The 26609-nt window shown below is 32.8% G+C and overlaps 1 protein-coding gene across 3 annotated transcripts in view; it reads left to right on the top strand.

Annotated features, from left to right (window-relative positions):
• Positions 1-26609, top strand: part of LRRC7 (leucine rich repeat containing 7) — a 496095-nt gene that overhangs the window by 238129 nt on the left and 231357 nt on the right. For all 3 annotated transcript variants that reach the window (XM_045547767.1, XM_045547769.1, XM_045547768.1), the window contains exons 6-7: positions 14954-15043; positions 16243-16299. In XM_045547767.1, the coding sequence (XP_045403723.1) occupies positions 14954-15043; positions 16243-16299 (147 nt within the window). The remainder of the gene's footprint in view (positions 1-14953; positions 15044-16242; positions 16300-26609) is intronic.

Here is a 26609-nt window from a genome sequence, read left to right as displayed (position 1 = left end):
AAAAATGGTATATGTGGTTTAAGATCTGCTAGTAAAAAATGTCATGGGAAAACGAGACTCATCATGGGATCATGTTGGTGAATTTTGGGTATTGTGTAATGACAAAGGTCTATGGAATCAAGTAGGTCAAGAAACCATGAAGTAAATGGATTGGATAAGTCATGAACCTGAAGCTAATGTCACTAACAATGGAAAGGGGAATAAAATTTAGAATGGCTAGTGACAGTTGTAGTATTTTGAAGAAGTATAAACAAATCAGTGGTATTCAGATGCAGACAATGAGTTTCAGAGTAAGACTGGCATTTTAATTACACAAGGTTGACGGTAGGATTTGAGAAAAATTTCTGTCTTTTGTCCACATGAAGTTGAGGAGGCTGGGAGAAACTGAAGCCCATTGGAAAGGCATTCAAGAGAAGTTGAGGGGAAATTTTATACCAATAGAGTTTAGGAGAGGTTGTAGTGAGTGAGGTGATTCTCTATGGATCATGGGAAGAGGCTCTAGTTGAGACCAGGCATGGAATGTAAAAGAATGAAATAGAAGTTTAGATGGAGATCTTTACATTAAATGGTTTGTGAAATAATTTGAGGCTTTTAGTAGAAAATGTAGAACATCAAGCAATGAAGTGTGTTTGAAAGTTAAAATTTTTCTACCTCAAAAGTAGAATATGGAGGGAAAAATAAGGAAAACAAAACAAGCCCTGAAAAGCTTTTCCAAAACTCTTGGACCAAAATGCAATTTTTTCAACATCTCAATGAAATAGATGTTACTAATCTCTCACACCAGAACTGCAACCATGTCTTTGACTTGAGTTATAACAATGCAGAATAGACAATAAATGGTTTTATTCCTTATTTTTTAATTCTAATAGCTCATCCTATTTAGGAATAATGGTAAAAATGGGAATGGAAGCCAGATGATGAATTACATATTTAAGAAGTTTAAGGTCTATAGCTATATCGGATATGTCTCTGAATTCCTTTCATAGGTGTAACTTTTTAAAAGATAAATAAATGTGACCTATTTTATAAAAAATGTATAATACTATAAACATTAGACAATTTGGAAATTCATAAAAAATTACTCTATAGAAAAGTGAATTTAAATAGTATATTAATTTTTAAAGTCAGGTTTTCTGTTTTTTGAATTTTTTTTTATTTCAGCTTATCATGGGGGTACAAAAATTCAGGTTATATATATTTCCCATGTCCCGCCCATCCCCCTGAGTCAGAGCTTCAAGCGTGTCCATTCCCCAGACAGTGCGCATCGCACTCATCATGTAGGTATACACTCATCTCCTCCCCCCACTCCCCACTTCAGTCCGAAACCCAATTGGTGTTATTCCCAAATGTGCACTTAGGTGATGATCAGGGAAACCAATTTGCTGGTGAGTACATGTGGCGCTTATTTTTCCATTCTTGAGATACTTCACTTAATAGAATGGGTTCCAACTCTCTCCAGGAGAACAAAAAGGATTCTATATCACCGTTATTTCTTATAGCTGAGTAATATTCCATGGTATACATATTGCCAGACTTCAAACTATCCTACAAAGCTGTGGTTATTAAAACTGCTTGGTATTGGCACAAGTGCAGGAACACAGACCAGTGGAACAGAACAGAAAATCCAAATATAAAACCATCCTCATATAGCCATCTAATCTTTGACAAAGCAGACAAAAACATACTCTGGAGAAAAGAATCCTTATTCAATAAGTGGTGCTGGGAAAACTTGATAGCCACATTTAGAGGACTGAAGCAGGACTCACAGCTTTCACCTCTCACAAAAATCAAATCACGGTGGGTAACAGACTTAAACCTTAGGTGTGAAACTATTAGAATTCTAGAAGAAAATGTAGGAAAGACTCTTACAGACATTGGCCTAGGCAAAGAATTTATGAAGAAGACCCCTAAGGCAATCACAGCAACAACAAAAATAAATAAATGGGACCTGATCAAATTAAAAAGCTTCTGCACAGCCAAAGAAACAGTCACGAGAGTAAACAGACAGACTACAGAATGGGAAAAAAATTTTGCATACTACATATCAGATAAAGGACTGATAACAAGAATCTATTTAGAACTCAGGAAAATCAGTAAGAAAAAATCAAACAACCCTATGAAAAAGTGGGCAAAGGACATGAATAGAAATTTTTCAAAAGAAGATATAAGAATGGCTAACAAACATATGAAAAAATGCTCAACATCTCTGATCATCAGGGAAATGCAAATCAAAACCACAATGAGATATCCCTTAACTCCAGTGAGAATGGCCTTTATCAAAAAGTCCGAAAACAATACATGTTGGCGTGGATGCAGAGAGACAGGAACACTCATACACTGCTGGTGGGACTGCAAACTAGTGCAACCCCTATTGAAAGCATTATGGAGATACCTTACACAGATTCAAGTAGACCTACCATTTGATCCAGCAATCCCATTATTGGGCATCTACCCAGAAGAACAAAAGTCATTCTATAAAAAAGACACCTGTACCCGAATGTTTATAGCAGCACAATTCACAATTGCAAAGATGTGGAAACAACCCAAATGCCCATCAATTCATGAGTGGATAAAGTCAGGTTTTTTAAAATATAGTTTATATGCCACAAAATTCATACATTTAGGTGTTCAATCAATTTTGAAAAAAGTATGCATTCATGTAGCCATTACCATAATCGAGATATAGATTATTTGCATCACCCCAAAAAGTTCCCTCAGCCCAGTCATCCAATGATCTGATTACTACTCCGGTAGTTTTGTTTTTTCCAAAATGACATATAAATTATATCATACTTTTTGTCTGACTTCTTTTACTTAATATAATGATTTTTAGATTTATTCATGTTTTTTCAATAATCAGTACATCATTGTCCTTTATTGCTAGGTAGTATTCCATTGTAACGTTATAACAAATATAACATGAATTGTGTATCTGTAAGTTGTTACACATTTAGAATGTTTTCAGTTTTGGGCTATTATCATTAAAGCTGGTACAAATTATGCACAGGTGTATATGTGAGCATATATTTTCATTTCTATTGGGTAAACACCTAGGAGTAGTTTTGCAAGTAGTATGGTATGCATATGTTTAACCTTATAAGAAACTTCCAAGAATGGAAAAATAAGCACCACATGTACTCACCAGCAAATTGGTTTCCCTGATCATCAACTAAGTGCACATTTGGGAATAACACCAACTGGGCATCGGACAGAGGTGGGGGGCAAGGGGAGGGAATGGGTGTATACCTACATGATGAGTGCGATGCGCACTGTCTGGGGAATGGATACGCTTAAAGCTCTGACTCGGGGGTGGGGGGGCATGGGCAATATATATAACTTGAACTTTTGTACCCCCATAATAAACTGAAATAAAAAATATATATAAAAATAAAGAAACTTCCAAACTGCTTTCCAAGACAGCTATTGAATTGTGTGCTCCTACCAGTAATATATTAGAGTTTCAGCTGTTCTCCATCTTTGTCAGAATTTGGTTCTATCAGTTTTTTATTTTTTCTATTTTAACTAGTGTAGTAGATGTGATATTTCATTATGATTTAATTTACATTTCTAATGTCTAATTAGCATCTTTCCATGTACTTATTTACAATCTGTTTTTCTTCTTTGGTAAAGATTCAAACATTTTGTCCATATTCATTGGCTTGCCTTTTTATTACTGAATTGTAAGAATTTATATATTCTGGATACAAGTCTTCTAGCAAATATTTACTTACAAATAGATAAGACGATTCTACAGCTTATCTCTTCATTTTCTAAATAGTTCCTTCAAATAGAAGTTTTTATTTTTAATGAAGTCTTATTTAATAATTTTTATGGTTTATACTCGTTTCCTATCTAACAGATCTTTGCTAAATTCGTAGTCATAATTATTTTCCCTTATGCTTTTCTCTGAAATTTTTATAGTTTAGGTTTTACACTTACGTCTATCATCAATTTAAAGTTGATTTTTGTATATTTGCAAGGTGTAAGGGTCATGGCTCATTTCTTTTGAACATGGCTACCTAATTGTTCCAGTATCTTTTGTTGAAGCAATTATCCATTTTTCATAGAATTACATAGGTACCTTTGTTGTAGATCAATTGATCACATATGTTTGGGTCCTTTTCTGGATTTTCAGTTTTGTTAGATTAACTTATATGCTTGTTCTTACACCAATTCCATACTGTCTTATTACTACTGTAGCTTTATAATAAGTTATGAAATCATGGAATGTGAGTCCTTCAACTTTGTTCTTCTCTATCAAAATTGTCTGGGCTAGTCTATGCTGTTTGATCTTCTACGTAAATTTTGTAGCCAGCTTGCTAATTTCCACAAAAATATTAAAGCCTGCTGGAATTTTTGTAGGGATTGCATTGAATCTGCAAATCAATTTGGGCAGAAATGACATCTCAAAAATATTGAGGATTCTTATCCCTGAGCATAATATAGTTTTATACTGATTTAAGTCTTTTAGAATTTCTTTTATCAATGTTTTATGGATTCTGGCATACACATTTTACATGTTTTATTCATTTTATTCCTAAGTAGTTCATGTTTTTTGTGCTGTTGCAAATGATTTTTTATTATTCCAATTGTTTAATACTAGTGTATATAAGTACAATTGATTTTTGTATAGTTACCATAGATCCTGGAGTCTTACTAAACTTATTAGTTATACTAGATTCTTTTTGTGGATTTTGGGGAGATTTTCTACATAAGCTATCATATCTCTGGCAAATAAGATAGTTTTAGTTTATCATTTTTAATCTATATGGTATTTATTTACTTATTTTTCTTGCCTTATTATTCTGGCTAGGACCTCCTTTATATATTAAAGAGAAGAGGTGCAAGCAGATACCATTGTCTTGTTCCCAGTCTTAGGGAAAAAGCATTTAGACTTTCACCATTGTGTGATTGTTACTTGTTTTTTTTTCAGATATGCTCTTTATTAGGTTAAGAAAGTTTCCAGTACCCTGTCACTCACTTCATTTTAAGTCCTCACTAGCAGGAGGACTTAAAATGGTCTGCAAAGTTTAGATTTCTACTAATGGTCTTTTCAAGGAAATGTAGGCTTTACCTATCATGTTTTTTTAACATTCTCCTGTCTGTGACCACTGCCTGCTTCCAAAGCCACTTCACATGTTCAGGAATTTATTGTAGTAAAACCTCAATTCCAAGTACCAAAATCTGTATGTTTTCTAATGCTATGTAACAAATTACCACAAGCTTGGCAACTTGAAACCACACATATTTATTATTTCTCAGCATCTTTGAGTCAGGAATTTGAACATGGCTTATCTGGGTTCCCTGCTTCAAAGTTCTCACCAAGCTACAATCAAGATGTGAGTCAAACTGTATTCTCATCTGGAGACTCACCTGGTGAAGAATCCATTTTTACTCTCTCTCAGGTTGTTTGCAGAGTTCATTTCCTTGTTGTTATAAAGCTGAGAATCCAGCTTTTTTTTTCTTTTGTCACATTTTTTTTTTCACGGTATTATGGGGGTACAAACATTTTGGTTACATGTAATGCATTTGCCCCGCCCAAGCCAGGGCTACAAGCGTGTCCCTCCCCCATACAGTGCGTTCTGCTTCCATTTAGTTTTGGGTTTATTCCCCGCACCCCCCCCCAGCGCCCCCCACCCCCCCCCGCCTGACCAGCACCCGATGATATTACTGCCATGAGAGTCCCAGCTTTTTGCTGGCTGTCAGCGGGAGGCTATACATGAGACCTAAAGGCTATGTGCAGTTCTCTGCCATGTAATCCTCTCCAAAGGCAGTTTACAATATAGCAGCTTGCTTCTCCAGGGCCAGCAGCTGAGTGAGAGTGAGTCTGTCAGCAAGATGGGAGTTATCTAAATAGTATAGTTATGGGAGTGACTCCCATCATATTTGCCACATTCTATTGATTAGTAGCAAGTCACAGGTCCTACCAACACTCAAAGAAAGAAGATTATATTAAGGCATGAACATCAGGAGGTAAGGAATACAAGGGCCACCTTAAATGTGTCTGGCACACTTTTGATATCTGGTTGACTGAGATTATTTATTATCAATGGATGTTGAATTTGGTTAAAGTTGGGTTTTTTTTTTTATAACATCTATTCACATGATCTTATGGTTTTTTCTTCTTTAGTTTGATCATATGATAACTTACACATTGATTTTTGAATGCCATTCCAACTTTGCATTTCAGGGATAAACCCTACTCAGTTGTGAAGTATTACTCTTTTTTATATATTGATGGCTCTGATTTGCTAGAATTCATTAAGCATTTTCCCTTCTATATTGATGAGGCATATTAGTCTGAAGTTTTTTCTCTTGTAATTTCTTTGTCTGACTTTGCTATCAAGGTAAAACTGGCTTCATAAAATGAGTTGGGAAATGTTCTATTTTCTATAAGAGTTTGTATACAATTAATATTATTCTCCTTAAATATGGAGAAATGTATGAAGTCAGTATGTAAATTTCTGAGTTCCTTTACTGTATTTTACCATATCTGAAGAAGCATTTTTATTTGTTATAAATTAAAAGATATATTTTGAAAACTTTGCAACATTCTTAATGTTCAACAATGAGGAAATTACTAGTAAATTACAGTACATCTACTGGGTAGATAGGAAAGTTATATGTAGGATGACCATATGTCTCTGTTTGCCCAAATCATCTCTGTTTACTCTTCTTGATGTGGCATATTTAATAATAACTCCCTTTTAACTCTCAAAAGTGTCCTAGTTTGAATTATATATTATCTAGTTACTCTGTGTAAACAGCAAAATTTGAAAGATAATTGTAAATTAAAGGGAGTAATAATGATACAAGTTTGCAGTGATGTTAAAACAATTAATAGGAGATTAGAAAGAAATACATGAAATTATAATCATGATTGTGTTAAGTAGGTGGAATTGTGAATAACTTTTCTCTTTATTTTCCAAATGTTCTCTAATATTGTTATATTAATTTGATAATTTTAAGCTATATAAATAAAAATCTTTAGATGTAAAATACCTTTCCAGTTAGAGTAGAAGCTTTTACATTGGCTTCTTAATCACAACATATACAATTTGTAATTTTTTATGGCTTAACTATTCTATTAGAAGTGAGATATATGCAATATGTTTTTACTTCTAAAATAAATACAATGAGAAAAGTGTTGAAACAAGGGTGTCTGCAGCCAATCTTAATTTGCCTATTCAAATAATGAAAATTCACAATTATAAAAGTACTTAAAATTGTACTCTAGATAATATTTTTTGAAAGGTCAGAATAAAAACAATGCTAAGAAAAGGTAGTATAATTTCTCCTGTTTACTGATTCTTACTATGGGACAGGAAATTATTTAATCATTGGGGCAAATTTGAGCAGTGATATTAGTATTATTATTTTATAAATAAGGAAATAAAATCTTACAATACTAAGTAATTTGCAGAGGTCACCTAGATGATAATTGGAATAACTGTGATTCAAACCAAGGTCTTCTGACATCAATACCCATGAGCTCAAACTCTATGGATGTCTGTCTGGGTTTATTGCTATCTTTCCTTTGTTGTAGTTTTTCTTAATTTAATTTTTTGATACATAATAGATGTACATTTTTGAAGTACATGTGATAATTTGATATATTCATATAATTAAAGCAGGGTAATTTGGATTCCATTGCTTTAAATATTTATCTTTTATTTATACTAGAAACATTGAAATTATTCTCTTCTATTTTGAAATGTGAAATTAATTAATGTTAACTGTAGTCACCCTACTGATCTATAGAACAGTAGGTCTTATTTCTTCTGTGTATTTGTACATATCACTTTTAATTTAAGAAATTAATACAAAGAAAGTATTTGCTTAATAGATAGAGTTATTTACCAATTTATAAAACATATATTCTTTCAATTTTTAAATAAATTTGTCAAATGTGAAAAACCACCACATAATTTTAGGATAGTAAAATCATTTCATTATTGGGAACTCATTACTTAGTGTAAAATATTGGCTATTACTGACTAGTTTGGAGAAAAATAAAGACAACCTATGGTTATCATCTTCATCAAGTGTATCTAGCTTTCTAGGAAATATCTTCTTCCCCACAGTTCCCCATACATTCCTCTGGAAGTGGTGAAATGGACAAGTGGAGTCCCTGACTCTATTAAAAGCTACAAAATGTACCATAAAATTAAGAATATAGTTATTTTTAGCACTTATTGACTATATATGTATTTTTCAAATAATCTAATCCAATTTTATTGCCTGTTGTTTTCAAAGTACAGTACTAGATAGTTTAAGAGATTTTAAAAATTCATTATCCTCAAATAATTTATAATTTATCTTATGACTAGAAAATGTCCAATACTGGTATAATAGAAAGCATAATTGGTATAAGCATTCTACTAAATCTATGAACAGAATCCTATAAGGAAAATGAAGAAGACATTAATTTTGAAACTAAGTGCAGAGTAGCCATTCAATAAATTCATGTTGAAGTGAATTGAAATAAAAAATATAGATGCTGGCTAGGCACAGTGACTCAGTCTTGGAATCCCAGCATTTTGAGAGGCTGAGGCAGGAGGATCACTTGAGGGCAGGAGTTGGAATTCAGCTTGGACAACATAGCAAGACTCCACCTGTACAATAAAATAAAAAAATTATCCAGATATAGTGGCATGTGCCTGTAGTCCTAGGTACTCAGGAGGCTGAGGCAAAAGGTTTCCTTGAGCCCAGGAGTTCAAGGTTGCAGTGAGCTATGATTGTGCCACTCACTCCAGTGTGGGTGACAGAGAGAGATCATCTCTCTCTCTTTCTGTCTCTCTCTCCATATATATATATATATTCTACATTTTTAAGAAGAAATGTCCAACATAAAATGTCAGTACATCTTTGTTTACAACCAGGCTAAAACCTGTCTTACTTTGTATGCTTGTTTTTCATATAATCTATTTTTAGTAGTCCAATTTTGCAATTGGAATCTACAAAATGTGGTCAATTCTTAAATCCTAGAACAAGTGTTCTATGAAATAAGCTAGATTCTTCTAACGCATAAGCATTGCCAGAAAATCAATTAAAAATATATTTTTGATCAAAGAAATAATACAATACCATTTATCACATACATATGAGGAATAGTGGATTGAGGAAAGCTGAATCATTCAAACTATCCCTATAACTAGAAAATTAGTATTTTGAAAGCCTTTTTACTTATTAGTAGTGATGTTTTTAAAATAAATTATTAGATTAATGGTTTTAACATTCTTCTACTCCTAGATGTATCATATTGATCTTCTTTCTTGAAAAGTTGCAAATAATGCCTTTTTTGAATGATTATAGGAACCAACAAGACAGCAAAGTAAGATAGTAGTTAAATTTCAATTGAAATCTATTCAACATCTGTGCCATTATCATAAAAACTGTCATACTATCAAGATGGGAGCTCTAATGCATAACAACAAAGGAAAATTAATGATCCACCATAGATCTTTTTGTAATCCCATAAGATTGAGTTCAAACCTTTGAGTTGAGCACTCAAAGCCTCTAAATCCTGCCCCCCTACTAATATTCTCAACTCTTAACTCCTGATATTTTCATACATGAAGTATTTGCTCTAGAACCGTCTTTTCTTTGTCACCCTTCTCAGGTGTCTTCTTACCTCTTCATTATAAATACTCTCATTCTTCTCCTGCCTCCTTTCTTTCTTTTCTGCTTTCATTCATCCTCTCTCTTAAGACCAAACATGGAAACATCTTCTATGAAGCCATATCCAAAAACTCAGCCCCCAAATACAAACAAACTATATTTGCAGCAAAAATAACCAATATCCTATTAGTGTATAGTAAGTCTGTACACTAATCTGATATTAACATCATTGATAGGTTCTTGGAAACTGCGACTTTAAGCAAAATGATGTACAGCAGGTCCTCAAATAATGTCATTTCCTTCAACACTGGTTTGTTTCAACGTTTAGGACAAAAGAAAGATTGGTATTTTTGTTCTCATTTTCCTTAAAGTCACATTTTCTAAGAACCTATTGATGACATTGAGTGAGGATTTTCTCCTGAGAATGTGTAGAGAATTGCTATAAATCAATACAAAAATATTAATTGTGGTTAGTTTGGATTCCTCAGAAGCAGATGTTTAGGAAAGAATACAAGCAGTATATTTAGGAGATGACCACAGGGAATACTTGTTGAGGGTGTATTATCAAGCTGTTTACTAGTATGGGCCACTGGACCTTAATCCTTCGGGGGAACTCTGGGAAACAGTGTTAGACACCTAACTCAGAGTTGTCAAACACAATGGAAGAGAGAACTGAGGTATTTATATTCCTAATAGTCATTAGTTGAGGACTGTTCCTGAGTGACATTAATTCCCCAGAGTTGTGGCCTACCGTGTGCATGAACAGAGCAGGCCCAGCCTCTGTAGAAAGCCTTCAAACAGGGAACAAGAGGTGGCAAACAGGGAACAAGAGTTTGGTGATCAGGAGTTGCCCCAGTGTGCACTAAAATCATAAAAGCAGGAAGACGTGGGTGTGGCACCACCAGCAAAATGAACAAAATAAGTAAACATATATTTCTCAGAAGAGGAAACACAAATTGCTAATAAACTTATGTTCATAACTAATCAAGGAAATGATACTTTTTACTATTTTACATTTACTAAATTGGCAAAAGTAAGAAAAGCTAACAAAACCAAGGGTTAATAAGTTCTTATTCATTGATGGTTTCATTATAAATGAGTGGAACTACTTTGTAATTTGACTACATGTATTAAACCTAAACTTGCATTTCCTATGATCTAGTGATATCACTTCTAGGGATACAACTTAAGTAATGTCTTGTAAATGCACATCATTATTTATGTTCAAAGATATTCACAGAAAAAATGTTTTCAATAGCAAAACAAAAAACTAGAAACAGGCCAGGTTCGGTGGCTTACGCCTGTAATCCTAGCACTCTGGGAGGCCGAGGCGGGTGGATTGCTCGAGGTCAAGTGTTGGAGACCAGCCTGAGCAAGAGCGAGACCCCGTCTCTACTAAAAATAGAAAGAAATTATCTGGCCAACTAAAATATATGTATAGAAAAAATTAGCCGGGCATGGTGGCGCATGCCTGTAGTCCCAGCTACTGGGGAGGCTGAGGCAGTAGGATCGCTTAAGCCCAGGAGTTTGAGGTTGCTGTGAGCTAGGCTGACGCCACGGCACTCACTCTAGCCCAGGCAACAGAGCAAGACTCTGTCTCAAAAAAAAAAAAAAAACTAGGAAAAGCTATAATGTTCATTAGAAAGAAAATGATAAATAAATTGTATATTCATACAATGGAATACTATGCTATGAAGGCCAATCAGTCACATCAAAATGGATGAATCTAAAAGATCTAATACTCATTTTTTTATATTAAGGAGGTACAAGTGTTTTTGCTACATGACTAGCTTTTATAATGCTTGAGTCAGGGCTTTAAGTGTGCTTACCTGCATAGTGTTCCTTGTACCTGTTAGGTAGATCTTAACCCCTCCCTTCCTTCCCCTCCTTCTTAATTTCTAACATTTTTTACTTCTTTCTGTAACCATGTGTGCCTATCAATTAGTTCCAAATGATCAGAGAGTACATGTGTCACTTGTTTTTCTATTTTTGAGATACTTCACTTAGGATAATGATCTCTAGTTCCATCCAAATTGCTGCAAAAGACATTAATTCATTTCTTTTTATGGCTGAGTAGTATTCCCTGGTATACATATACCACATTTTGTTAATCCACTCATGAATTCATGGGCACTTGGGTTGATTCCACATCTTTACAATTGTGAATTGTGCTGCAATAAACATTTTACTGCAGGTATCTTTTTGATAAAATGACTTCTTTTCCTTTGGGTAGATATCCAGTAGAGGGATTGCTGGATCAAATGGGAGGTCTACTTTTAATTCTTCAAGAACTCTTCATACTGTTTTCCATAGAGGTTGTACTAATTTGCAGTCTCACCAACAATGTATAAGCATTCCTTTCTCTCTGCATCCATGCCAGCATCTGTTGTTTTTGCACTTTTTAATAAAAACCATTCTAAGAGGGGTAAGGTGATACCTCATTGTGGTTTTAATTTGCATTTCCTTGATTATTAGGGAAATTGAGAATTTTTTTATATGTTTATTGGCCATTGGTCTATCTTCTTTTGAAAAGTTTCTGTTCATATCTTTTGCCTACTTTTTAATGGGGTTATTTGGTTTTTTTCTTTCTGATTTGTTTGAGTTCTTTGTAGATTCTGGCTATTAGCTTTTCATCAAATGTATAGTTTGCAAATGTTTTCTCCCATTCTGTAAGTTGTCTATTTGCTCTGTTGATTATTTCCTTTGCTGTGCAGAAGGTTTTAAATCTAATCAAGTCCCATTTATTTTTATTGTTGGTGTAATTGACTTTGGGGTCTTAGTCATAAATTCTATGCCTAGGCTGATACCTAGAAGAGTTTTTTCTACATTTTCTTCTAGAATTTTTATGGTTTTGTGCCTTACATTTAAGCTTTTTATCCATCTTGAATTAATTTTTGTGAGTGGTGAGAGATAGAGGTCCCGTTTTATTCATCTGTATGTGGCTATCTAATTTTCCCAGCACTATTTATTGAATAGGGCTTATTTTCCCCAGTATCTGTTGTTGTCTGCTTTGTCAAAGATCAGTTGACTGTAGGTAAATGGTTTTATACCTGGATTCCCTGTTCTGTGCCATTGGTCTTTGCCTCCAATTTTTGTACCAATACCATGCTATTTTGATTACCTTATAGCCTTGTAGTATAGTTTGAAGTTTGGTAATATGATGCTTCCGATTTGTTCTTTTTGCTTAAGATTGCTTTGGCTATTCGGGCTCTCTTTTGGTTCCAAATGAAACAGAATTATTTTTTCTGGATCTATGAAATATGATGGTGGTATTTTGATGGGGATTGCACTGAATCTGTAAATCACTTTGGGTAGTATGGACATTTTAACAATGTTGTTTCTACTGATACGTGAGCATGACATGTTTTTCTATTTGTTTGTGTCATCCACAATTTCTTTCCTCAGTGTTCCCTAGTTCTCCTTGTAAAGATCTTTCACCTCTTTGGTTAAGTATATAGGTATTTTATTTCCTTTGTAGCTATTGTGAATGGTATTGCGTCTTTGATTTGACTCTCAGCTTGATTGCTATTGATATATAGAAATGCAATTTATGTACATTGATTTTGTAAACTGAGACTTTGCTGAATTTATTTATCAAGTCTGGGAGTCTTCTGGTGAAGTCTTTGGGATTTTCTAGATACAAGATCATATCATCAGCAAACAGCGATAATTTGACCTCCTCTTTCCTGATTTAGATGCCTGTTCTTTCTTTCTCTCGTCTGATTGCTCTGGCTTGGACTTCCAGTACTATGTTGAACAGAATGGTGACAGTGGGCACCCTTGTCTTATTCCAGTTCTAGGGGGAATGCTTTCAACTTTTCCCCATTCAGTTCTAATGCTAATTTTTAAAAGCCTTAGGAAAATGTACACAGGATGATCTGATTTATACAGTGTTCAAAACCATGCAAAACCATACATGTTTTAGGGGATTAAATAGTTATAGTAAAGCTATTTAGAAAGCAGAATAGTAAACTTCATTCAGGGATTTGTGGGGTAAATAGGAAGATGTAGTCAGGGGGGTCACCCAGAGAGTTTCAAAGGCACTGGTTCTATTTCTTCTTTCTATTGTGTGTACAAATACATTCTTTTATGTATACAATATATTTTATAACAAAAGGTTGGTCAGAGGAAGACAAATCATGCAATGAAACTCAGATCCAATATCCCAGGTTGGGGAGAAGCAGGAAAACTGTTTTAGTAGAGGCAAAGGAGAGAACAGTCAATGATGGCAACTGTTGCTAGGCAGTGTGAGGTACAAAATGAAATGAAGCTAATGGGACTGGGATTTAAGAGGTCATTGGAGGCCTTGGTGAGTGCATTTTCAGTAATAGAGTTGGTGTAGATGCCAGAAAACTATAGTTTGAGTAGTAATAAAAAACAATGAGCTCTTTAAATAATTTTGGCAGTAAATGCAAGGAGAAAGGTAGGTTGTGACTTGAGGAGAACACAAATTTGAAGGCGATTTAAAGGTATTTTACAAAAGAACATAATTTGGACTAGACTATAGATAAAGGCATTCAAAATGTTTAAATAGGAATTTGCTAATAGGAAAAAAATTAAGTACCCTTCCAAGAAAAAATTTCCCAGAAAATCCTTGAATTAAATCTTTTTTAGTGAAAAAGATTCTTCAATATTTCAAATAATTATTTCATCTAATTTCTAAAATTCCCCCAAAGGATGTTTTCTCTTTTTTAAATGCCTCTTATATCATTTATGATTCTGTTTAATTATTTTTCTATGTTCTTGCTCATTTTTAATAAATATGAGTTAGACCAATTTGAATCATAATGTACATACACGTTGAGCTTGCATTTAAGAAATTATCAATTAAGGTGACAACATACTCCTTCTCTTTTCATATTGGGCAGCTTTAATCATCACCATAACAAACTGTAGACAAATTTTGATGATTAAGTAAAATAGTAAGTAGATATTCTTGCCTGACATATATATGAATATTCTATTAAAAAAGAAACATTAATTTTAAAATTACAAACATGCCATACAATTTAAAATTTCTATAAAAAAATGTTTTGGCCCATGTGCATAAGGTTAGGACAGCAGTAATATATGATGTCGCTGACTTTAGCAGTGACATAAGTCTCAGTATAGGAAAACAGCGTGGAGGTGGATAAATGCCATTTATTTTAATAACAGGCAAATTTTTCAAGCTATAACAATATGCTCAATAAATTCTTTCAATATTTTAATACCAAAAGAGAGTTGAAAAATGCATTACATTTCTATTTTTTTCTCCTCGGTGATATGTATATTTTTGTTCTGTTTCTATGGCAACATTGATGCAGTGACTAAAACTTTAACTCCTTTTTAGACTCCCTGATGGCTTCACGCAGCTTCTAAACTTGACCCAGCTGTATCTGAATGACGCCTTTCTTGAATTTCTTCCAGCCAATTTTGGAAGGTAAGAATAAGAAATTTAAATTATGCAATTTTATTTTACCTTAGGTAAGTGCTTTGCTAGTGCCATGTGATGAGGCTTCAAAAGTGGCAGCTGTGATTAAAGATAGGCCTCATTATTATTCAATAAATGAGATTCTGTTAATTAGTAAAACTTTTGGCAAAAACTAAAGTAAAATTAGCCCTTTACATGACATTAATAATCAAATAAATTCTAGATGAATTAATGAGCTAAATATAAAAACTAGAGCCAGAAATAATCTGGAAAAAAATGCACGTGAATATTTATGGCTCTTAGGTTGGGAAATACCTTTATAGGCATAGAAACAAAGAAAAATGTCCTAAATGTGAAATGTGCATTCTTAATCACAAATGTTACTCAAACAGCAGAAACTATGAACACCTCTTATCCTTTTCCTGTGATTTCCTCAACCCTAGCACTGGCACAGGGTGGGTGATGCCACAGATTTTTAAATGCATATCCTTTTCATAAATGTTAAAATGTGTACCTTAGAGTCAATGAAATATGGTATATTATACCATTTTTTCAATTATGTAGTTAATGAAAATAATAATAGCTAACACTTATTAAAACTTATAATGTACCAGGGATTATGCTTTACATTATTACATCATTTAATATTCAAAGTCCTGTAAATAGGGTACTATCACATACTTATAGACAAAGAAAACGAAATTAGGAGGGGTTAATTAATTTGTGCAGTGTCACAGAGAAAGAATATGAGTTTGAATTTCACCTAGATCTGTCTTACCACAAAGCCCAGATTTTTTAACTCTATGCTGTACTATTTGCTTTGCAAGTTTATTTATAGGCTGTTGAAGGAAAGTATTGCCATATTCTGGCAAATGCAGGACCTGGTATTTAGCATATATTCAATAATCTGTTAAATGCATGAAATTAAACAACAGTGAATCTAGTTTTATAAAACATGAAATTTAGAAGACTGAGATTCAACAATATCTTTGAAATATCTCATTTATTTTTAGGAAAGTGATATTTGTCATTGCCCAATGTTGATGCAACTCTACTCAAAATCAATTCATATATTTCTTTCAAATCTCTAACCATAGTAAAAAATGTTTGGGCATAGTTGTTTGGATAGTTATAATAATAGTTTACCATAGGAATACCTTTTTTGTATAGAGATACTGAGAAGTAATTTTAAAAATTCATTTCTATAGACTTGTCAAATTGCGAATCTTGGAGTTAAGAGAAAATCACTTGAAAACTCTACCAAAGTAAGTGACTGTGTATTTTCTGGATTTTGAATTGTGATTTTTCACTAGTAGGAAAAATAACTACTTATTTTCATTTTGGATATGTTTTGCCATTTTGATTGAGTTAATTATTTTGCAAATTTGTCTTAAAAGCCAAAAAGTATGGTATCCCATAAGAGATTTGTATTAAATAAGAATGTATCTTGCCTTGTAAAACTATAATTACAAGTAAAAGTGAAAAGTGTCCTTTTAAGGTTCTTCTCATGGCTGAAGATACAAACTAGGAAATTATTGCATTAAAACATATGAAATTGTTACTTTATAGCTAAAAAACAATTTCACAAGGTTCAACCTAATAGGATGCTTAGTTCTTCAAGTTAATTTGTGGCTTGTGATATTTTTCAGTTTTTAAATCAATGATATGCCAGAATTTTTCAGAAAAAAAGATTAAAATTTTTTAAGAGATCCTAACATGGTTTGGCAAAAAACTTATATATTCTTACAAATTGTTCCTTTTTACTACTCTATTTAAAATTTGGCTTATATAAAAGTAGAGGATATTTTAAAGTAAAAACTAATCCCTAAAATTTTATGCAATGTTTAATTTAATAAAATGCTTTGTTTCACCCTGCTTTGCTCTATTCACATGTAACAACAGAATTTTTTATTGTACAGAAATAATTATTTTTGAAAGTCAAAAATTATTTAAAATGGACTTTTCTACTCAGATAAATATGACTTGTATATGTCATGATTAAAATATTGAGAGCACTATGTTGCCATTATTACCCTCCTGCACAGTACAGAAAAATATTGAGTATAGTGATTAATTTTTCAAACATTTCTAAGAGACTTAGAGACATTCCTCTGTTGAACCAAAACTTGATCTTATTTTTTACTTTTGGAATCCTTTTCCTTAGCAAAATAGACTGAATTTTAGTGTTTTTTAACCAATATATCAACAAAATACCTTCAAGTCCATTTTATGTATGATTATATATGAAAATTTTGTCATTGAAATATAATGACATAATGATAAAAATAACTTTCAATAATAATATAGGTTAAATTCAGATATATAAATAAAGATAAAACAGCTATCTATTTCTTTATAAGTGGAAGATAAAGGAGAAAGCATGAAAAAGAGGAAATGTCTCCCTATTTCAACACCTTGCACTTTTGAGTAACTCCTTTCTCTAAGCTAAAGCATTATACATCAGCCTAATCCAAGGTACCTATCCCATGCTGGGGACATAAACAGAGATGGAAACATGGTTGAGAGCATTAATTGTTCAAGAATTAATCTCCTGCAAATGCCAGTAGTGCCACTGTTTCCATCCCTAATGCTTTTGTTTGCCACACTTAAAGTAAGTGGAAATGGGGCCAACTGAAAGCTAAACCAAGATAAAAGGACAGTTGTTCCCTTCATCTAAATATATACATTTAGGTCAAGGAGAAAATATTGAGTATGCTGAAGAGAGTAATTTTCCCTTTGCTCTCAAATAGTGGCTTTGATTTGAAATATAAAATTAACTTGACTTAGGTTCTCAGGTTTTTATATATATATTTTTAAACATAAATTCTAAATATAAATCTAAACTTGATATAGATTAATAATATGAACTTTACATGAAATAGCTGTGTGAACAATTCAAAATAATGAGGAACAATATTCATAATTGGTGCATGGGTATTCTGTAGGCTGAGATCATGGCCCAGTATTAAACAGAAGTAAAATAAGTAGAATAATATACATAAATCATTTTTGGCATAGAAAAACATTGTGAAGATCTATTAGAAATGACACTGGGTCTCTTTGGTACACACACACACACACACACACACACACACACACACACACACACACACACACACATATATGTATACTTTTATACCTGTTATAGCTTTTACATTTTAAGAAACATATTCAAACTTATTTGTAATCTAGTGTGTTCATTTTATAACTTATTGACAAAAATCTAAAGAACTATATACAGGCATAAAATATGGAGAACTTTATTTTAGTTTCAGTGTAGATAGAATGAGAATTGCAAAAAGATGTTCTGCCTCAAATAAAAATAAACTGTTTTCACTCTGTATTATACCTTTTGATCACCACTCTATAGCTGTAACTTAGAGTTATGTGAGAGATTTCTACTACCTTTATTTTGCACTTTCAGTGAATATAAAGGTAAAGGAAAAACAACTTTACTTTTATAACTACTTCAAGAAGAGATGACTTATTATTTCCTCAGGGATATAAATAAGATGCTGGATCTTTAATGGATCTTCAGTGATTTTTTTCTTCTTCTCATCTTTTGCCTTAAGTGTATATGCCTGGCAATCTGTGAAAAATGTAAAAGTGTGTAAGAATTACAATATAGCATACATTAAAATGTATATCCTTTAAGCAAACTGATAGAGACATTTTGATGTGTGCAAATTCTAGGATCAATTTTTTCGGTTACAAATAGAAGTTAGTATTATGAGTTTTTTACAATGTTCCTTTATGATCATTTCTCTAGATACATCAAGGGGTGATAAAATTAAATTCCTTGTGTATGCATTTGCTTAAAAATTATTGAGACAATTGAGTCTTGGTTATGTGTAATAATTGAACACATGAACATCTGAAAAAAACTAGATTGCCCAAAAGAAAAACCTTTAGATCCTATGTTACAATTTTTCCTCATAGCAGAATTATCCTCTTAGTTATGTTTTTTGAGGAATAGTCATTAAAGTGAGGATGGTAGAGAGTTCAAATGAATGTTAGATGTCAAAGTAAAACCAAATTTTTGTTTGTTTACTTGGTTGTTTGTTTTCCTCATTCAATTGCTGCTTATTCATTTCTTCTTTCACCTTTTTATTGTGTAAGAATACCTCAAGATCAGGAATCCATGAGAGGCTGAATTTTCAGTGGTTCTGTCTCAGGTTGTCTCACAAGGTTATAGTCAAGCAGTGGACTAGGTTCCAGTTGTAGAAGAGCTTGACCTGGCTAGGAAATTTGCCTATAATCTCACTCAAGTGGTGGTTGGCAATTGTGTTTCTCACTGGCTAGAAGCTAGAGGCTTCAATTCTGTTCTTTGCCACATGGGCTTCTCTTTAGGGGTATTCTCAATTTGACAGCTTGCATCCCCCAGAGAAAGTGATTTGAGAGAGAGAGGCAGGGGCAGGGGGCAGTCCAAGATAGAAGCCTTGGACTTTTCATAATCTAATCTCAAAAGTGACTTACCATGACTTCTACCATATGTTATTGGCTACAGAGCCCAAATCTGGTAAAGGATAACAACATAAGAGCTTAGATACCAGGATATACAAATTATTGGGGGCCATTTTAGAGGTTCCTACCATTCCAGGTCTCATTCTCACTAGGTGTAAAAACTCAATGTTGACAGTGTACCAGATGTATCAGATGTGGGAGCTGACTCACACAGATCAAATTCACAGGAGATTTTTATCTGCACATACTACACTCTCTTTTCCAGAACTCTTCAGCTATACCAGTGTTCCTCTTGAACAAAACAAGTTTTTTTTCCACCATTTTGGAGTATTTACATTGTTTAGAATTTTCTGCCTGGAATTCTCTTACCACAAATCTTTGCGTGGTTCAGTCTTCCTTATGATTCATGTGTTTCTTCAGATGTTGCTTCCTCATGAAGCCTTCTCCAATCACATCATGTAAAATTGTCGTCTTTTTGTCTTTATACTGTTTTGTTCTTCTGTTTGATTTTCTTCATAGCACTTACGGCTCTCTGAATTATTTTGACTTCTTGTTTACTTGGAGATTACCTCCTCAAGAGAGTGTAAACTCCATTAAGGAGAGATTTTTTTTTTTCTGTTTTGTCACTGCTGACTCTGGTGCCTAAACCAGTACCTGGAACATGGTAGACATTCAATAAACAAACAAGAGTGTTGATTTAATGATTCATGATGAGAAATGTCTGTCATGTGACCTGGACATTTTGTGTCATTTGATTATTTTTCCCCATAGAAAGTTATATGGGAAATCAAATATTATAATCAGATGAGTCTTTGGTGAATATTCTTAAGTAAAACAAGGTAAAATTATTGGGGGTTCTCAATGGCTAATAGCCCAGCCTTGAATTCTTGAATTTTGAAGTTTAAACCTACAGATATTCTCTCCTATCTCTCTCCCTCCCTCTCTCTCTTTTTCTCTCTCTCTCCACCCCCCCAAATAGTTTCAAAGTAGACATAATAATTAAGACATGACAAGGGAGGAAAACAACTTCAAATTAAGGAAATTAATATGTATAACAGATAAATAAAATCCAAAAGTAGTATGACACTTATTTTCTTTTTTATTAAAATGTGACATTTAGTCAAGAAAGAAAATATGTGAAGATAAAAATGAAGGGATAAGAACAATTTTTTAAAAATGATTTAGAAACCATTTCCACAGAAGTAATATAATAGCATATTAATGGTTAGTAATAGTAGTGGGTTTTATATTTTAAGAAACTATTCCATATTTGTGAGAAGAATTTTTTATTATATTTTTCATTTCAACAGATTTAGGGGATACAATTGTTTTTGTTACAGGGATCAATTGTGTAATGGTGAAGTGGGGGCTTTAGTGTACCCATCACCAGAATTGTGTACCTTGCTCCTGATAAGTAATTTCTGATTCCTCTTTTACTTCCCACCTTCCCCTTTTCTTAGTTTCCAATATCCAATACCTCTTTATGGCCATATATACCCATCGTTTAGCTCTCACTTATAAGTGAGAACATGTAATATTTTTTTTCCATTTCCGAGATATTTTACTTAGAATAAGTTGCTGCAAAAGACAGTATTCATTCATTTTGATGGCTGAGTAGTATTCTGTGGTATGTATATACCACATTTTCTGTATCTGCTCCTGAGTTGATGGGCACGTACGTTGATTCCACATCTTTGCAATTGTAAATTGTGCTGCAATAAACATTTGAGTGCAAGTGTCTTTGTGATAAAATGACTTCTTTTCCTTTGGGTATATAACCAGTAGTAGGATTGCTGCATCAAATGGTAGGTCTACTTTTAGTTCTTCAAGGAATCTCCATACTGTTTTCCATAAAGGTTGTACTAATTTGCAGTCCTACCAAAAGTGTGTAAGCATTTCTTTCTCTCTGCATCCATGCCGGCATCTGTTGATTTTTGTTAATAGCCATTGTGATAGGGGTTAGGTGGTATCTCATTGTGGTTTTAATTTGCATTTCCTAGATGATTAGTAATGTTGAGCATTTTTTCATATGTTTGTTGGTCATTTGTCTGTCTTCTTTTGAGACAAATCTGTTCATGTATTTTGCCTACTTTCCAATGGGGTAATTTGGTTTTTTCTTGCTGATTTGTTTGTGTTCTTTGTAGATTTTAGATACTAGTCTTTTGTCAGACGTGTAGTTTGTGAATATTTTCTCCCATCCTGTAGGTTGTCTATTCACTCTGTTGATTATTTCCTTTACTGTGCAGAAACATTTTAGTTCAATTAAGTCTCATTTATTTACTTCTATTGTTGCTGTATTTTCTTTTGGGGTCTTAGTCATAAATTCTTAGCCCAATGTACAGAAGATTTTGTCCAACATGTTCTTCCAGAATTGTTGTAGTTTCAGATCTTATATTTAAGTCTGTAATGCATGTTGGGTAAATTTTTGTATGTAATGAGAGATGGGTATCCAGTTTCATTCTTCTGCATGTGGCTATCCAATTTTCCCAGCAACATTTATTGAATAGGGCATACTTTCCCCAATGTATGTTCTTATCTGCTTTGTTAAAAATCAATTGGTTGTAGATATACACTTTTATTTCTGTATTCTATATTCTGTGCCTTTGATCTGTGTGTCTGCTTTTATACCAGTACCATGCTGCTTTGGTTTCTATGGCCTTGAAGTATAATTTGAAGTTAAGTAATGTGATGCTTCCAGATTTATTCCTTTTATTTAGGATTGTTTTGGCTATTTGAGCTCTTTGATTCCATATGAAATTTTGGGTTTTTTTTTTCTAATTTTTTGAAAAATGACATTGATATTTTGATGGGAATTGCATTGAATCTGTAGATCACTTTGGGCAGTATGGATATTATAACATTATTAATTCACCCAGTGCATGAGCATGTGATGTTTTTCCATTTGTTTGTATCATTTGTGATTTCTTTCATCAGTGATTTGTAGTTCTCCCTGTAGAGATCTTTCACCTCCTAGGTTAAGTACATTCTCAGATATTTTATTTTCTTTGCAGCTATTGTAAGTGGTATTGAGCTCTTGATTTGAAATTCAGCTTGATGGTTATTAATGTATAGAAATGCTACTGATTTGTGTACATTAGTTTTGTAACCTGAGACTTTACTGAGTTCTTTCAACAATTCTAGAAGTCTTTTGGAGGAGTCTTTAGGACTTTCTAGATAGAAGATCATATCATCAACAAACAGGGATAGTTTGACCTTCTCTTTTGCAATTTGGATACCCTTTATTTCATTCTCTTGCCTGATTATTCTGGCAAGGACTTTCAGTACTATGTTGAATGTAAGAAGAATTTTTCTGATACTTAAAGTTAAAATAAAGACTTATCCAATAATACTTTATTAATGCTGTAACTAATTTTGTTTCAACTAGAGATAAAATATATTAATACATATGTGATATTATGAAAGTATGAAGTAATATGAGGAAAAGGAAACATAGATTAAGCTCACATTAATGTTCATGTCTTCCCTGCCTCCTTATACAAAAGGTATAATGTGTGATACCTCAGTGTGCTATCACAAAACACTGACTAAGAAAAGAATATTTCAAATACTTTCTAGCAGGATTTCTGGGGCAGTATCAGTAAATAAAGTAAAGCCTGATGAATATATTCAAAATGAAAAAAAGGATTAATTTGGAGGGTAAGGGATGCTAAGGACTGTTGGAAGAAAGGGTTAAAAGTGGAGAAATGATAAGTCCAAAGTAATGACAACATCTGTTGAATCATGGACCCTTCTGAGAATCTTAAAGAAGCTATGGAATCTAGAAAAGTATTAATTTAAAATTTAGATTGTATCTATTTTCAATATGTTCATGCCCCGTCATGAGTTTTCACGTTTTATTTTCACCTAGATGTAGAATATTTGGCTTTTTATGTAAAATAAGCCACATCAAAATACTTACTATACTATGAAAAAGCATGAAAACAGGGAGCCCTACCAATTTTAGGAGACAAAATGTGTAAAATTGGTAATTTAAATCATATAACTGTTTCTAGTATATTCACTCAAGAAGAATAAATATACTAGATTTGAAATTTGAATATTTGAATTTGAAATTTTATTGAGCAAATTTTCTTTTGGGCTGTTAATAGGATTATATTTCATTACCATCTATGAAGTTTTTTTAATTTCCCTTAGGAAATATTATTAAGGAATAATTTAAAGGAAAGTTTTCCCAAGTACAAGTATGAATGATACTTTGAAACTAATAAACTATGTATGCTAGATAACTAGTAAATGATGTATCTATTATTTATATAATTTTATTCCTTAGGCATCATTACTTTTATTAAGTGATTTTTTTTCCCCTGAAAACAAAGGGTTCTGAAACTCTACAGTGTCCTGTCCCTGTGAAAACCTAAGGACCTGTAAGCAACACACATATACTCACAGAAGACACCTATACATTATATCTTAAGTAAACATACTTGAAGAAAAAAAGACTCACTTTGAATTGGATATATACATTAAAACCAGAGCTACATTGAAGCACTGTTAATGAGAGACATTAGATCATGAAAGTCAAGAAAAAACTAAGGGGCTATTCCAGATTGAAGAAGACTAAATAAATATTATAACTAAAAGCAATGTGATTCAGAACTGGTTCTTTTGTTATAAAGGACGTTATTGGAACAACTAATAAAACTTCAGTGGGTTCTGAAATGGCAGCAATGTATCACTGTTAATTTCCTGGTTTGTATGTTTGCCTGTGGGTTATGTAGGAGAATGTGTTTGTGTGTAGGAAATACATACTAAAGTTTTTAGGGAATGATGGTGCACCAGATTGGCAGTTCACTCTCAAATAGTTCAGAAAAAAAGTGATTTTTCCAGTTTTTGAATTTTCTGTAATTTCATGACTGTTTCAACATAAAAAACTCATTTTGTTTTGTATTGTTGTCTTTTGATTTTATTTTTAGTTCGTTTTTATTATGGGAAGAACATGTAACATGAGATCTACCCTCAACATGTTTTTAAGTGCACAATACAGTATTATTGACTGTAGGCACAATGTTGTACTGCAGATCTCTAGAACTTATTTATTTTGCGTAACTGAAACTTTGTACCAGTTGAACAACAACTTCCCCTTTCCTCCTTCCCCCAGCCCCTGGTAACCATCATTCTACTCTCTTTCTATGAGTCTGACCATTTCGTATACTTCCTGTAAGTGGAATAATGCAGTATTTGTCCTTTGGTGACTGGCTGATGTTACTTAGCAGGTTCATCCATGTTGTCAAGATGGCAGGATTTTCTTCTTTTTTAAGGCTGAATACTATTCCATTGTATGTACATACCATATTTTTTTATCCATTCATCCATTGTTGGAAATTTAGGTTGCTTCCATATCTTGGCTATTGTGAATAATGAATCAGTGAACATGGGAGTACAGATATCTCTTTATGTGTCTGATTTCAATTCTTTTGGATATATACTCAGAAGTGGGATTGCTGGATCATATGGTAGTCCTATTTTTAATTTTTTGAGGAAATTGTTCACTATAGTTTATCATACTGTTTTCCATAGCATCTGTACCATTTTCCAATATACCAGAGAGAATATAAACATTTATTTTAAAAAGGTACTTTCAAAGATGAATTCTTTAAAAATCAAGATTAAAAAGTGCTATCAACTTAGATAAAATTATTAGCTTTATTTTAGAGATACTTATATAGGGCAAGAGAATAATTTGCATTTATATACTAAAATGCTTAAATATTTATAAAAATCAACATTTCAGTAATAAAAGTTCTACATATGTGAATAATATATGTATTGTATATTTATTTTTTTCCTAACTTGAATGGCAATAAATACTTTATATTCGTAATTATCACTCAAATTTCTTAAATATTCATTTCCAAATAATGTTTTTATTTTTTTGTATAAGTTTGTTTATTCTCTTTTGATAAGATTACCTCATAGGCAGGTTTATCTAAAATATGGTGAATTTGTCATGATTTTTTAAAAAATTCTCCCTTCCTTGTTATCTATTTTCCTACCAGTTTTCATTATCAATATAATGAAGAAAAGTTCATAAATTAATATGTATTCTGAACTGGACAGGTCTGACTAAGTCATTTTCTGTTCTCATTTCAGTGTCCTATTAATGAACTTATCTCATTTGGCATTGTGGTACTCTACTTGTTATTTCAATGAAATACATCAATAGATTCCTTAGTGCTCTTGTAACAAAAATTCCATTGTCAGGCACAGCTTACAGAATGGCTTTTTGATGTTTTTATTAACTCTGTTTTTGTAATTCTGTTTTGTAACTGTAATACATAATTGGATACCATGTGTTTTTATAATTATATTACCTTATGCTTTAACCAATTTGTATCCATTTACAAAGCACAGTATTTTTGCTGAACCCATGGTACCATCCCCTTCTGGGTCATCCTTATCAAAATTGACAGTATGACAAGCTAGCTACCAAGGGTAACAGTATTAGTGCCCTCTGGTTTTAGAGAATTGTAATTGGAACCAGGTATTTACTTTTTCTCATTTGGTGCTATAGTTTCAGTTCAAATGAAATAAGTGATAATTATTACAGTCTACATTTAAAAGCATTCTGTAAGTTATAATGCAGCATAACAATGTAATTATTCGAGTCCATTCTCAACTATCAAATATATGCTTTCATAGATTTGCAAAAGGAAAGCCTGTGAGTTCTGTTTTGTGAAGTAATTGTATTTCTTTTTAACCTTATACTCTCAACATAAAATTAAAACTGAGAATATTATGGTTAGCTAAGATTGTGTCAAATCCAGTGAGGAGCTTGGCAGAGGTCACCAAGGTCAAGTAACATCATGGTATTTCAAATTGCTCTTTTCAGAGTACTTCGCTCAATAGCTACTCTGATCCCTGATGATCAATTTACCAAAAGATGAAAACTGCCTGTTATAACTGAGGTTGAAAGCACTGGGGCTTCAGTTTCATAAGATCTCAAGGCTTAGTCTCTCACAGAACAGTTAGCCTGCACCCTTACCTCTGTTTCACCTGAGAAGAGCCACAATGTACTTGAGTGGGTATATGCTTTGCTGTCAAACAAATCCAGATTTGTATTCACACCCTGTTGCTTGTTCATAAGTTATTT

The sequence above is a fragment of the Lemur catta genome, chromosome 3 (assembly GCF_020740605.2).
Source record: "Lemur catta isolate mLemCat1 chromosome 3, mLemCat1.pri, whole genome shotgun sequence".
Lineage (NCBI taxonomy): Eukaryota > Metazoa > Chordata > Mammalia > Primates > Lemuridae > Lemur > Lemur catta.
Note: the sequence above shows the minus strand (reverse complement) of the source record. Positions and strands in the feature narration are given on the sequence as shown.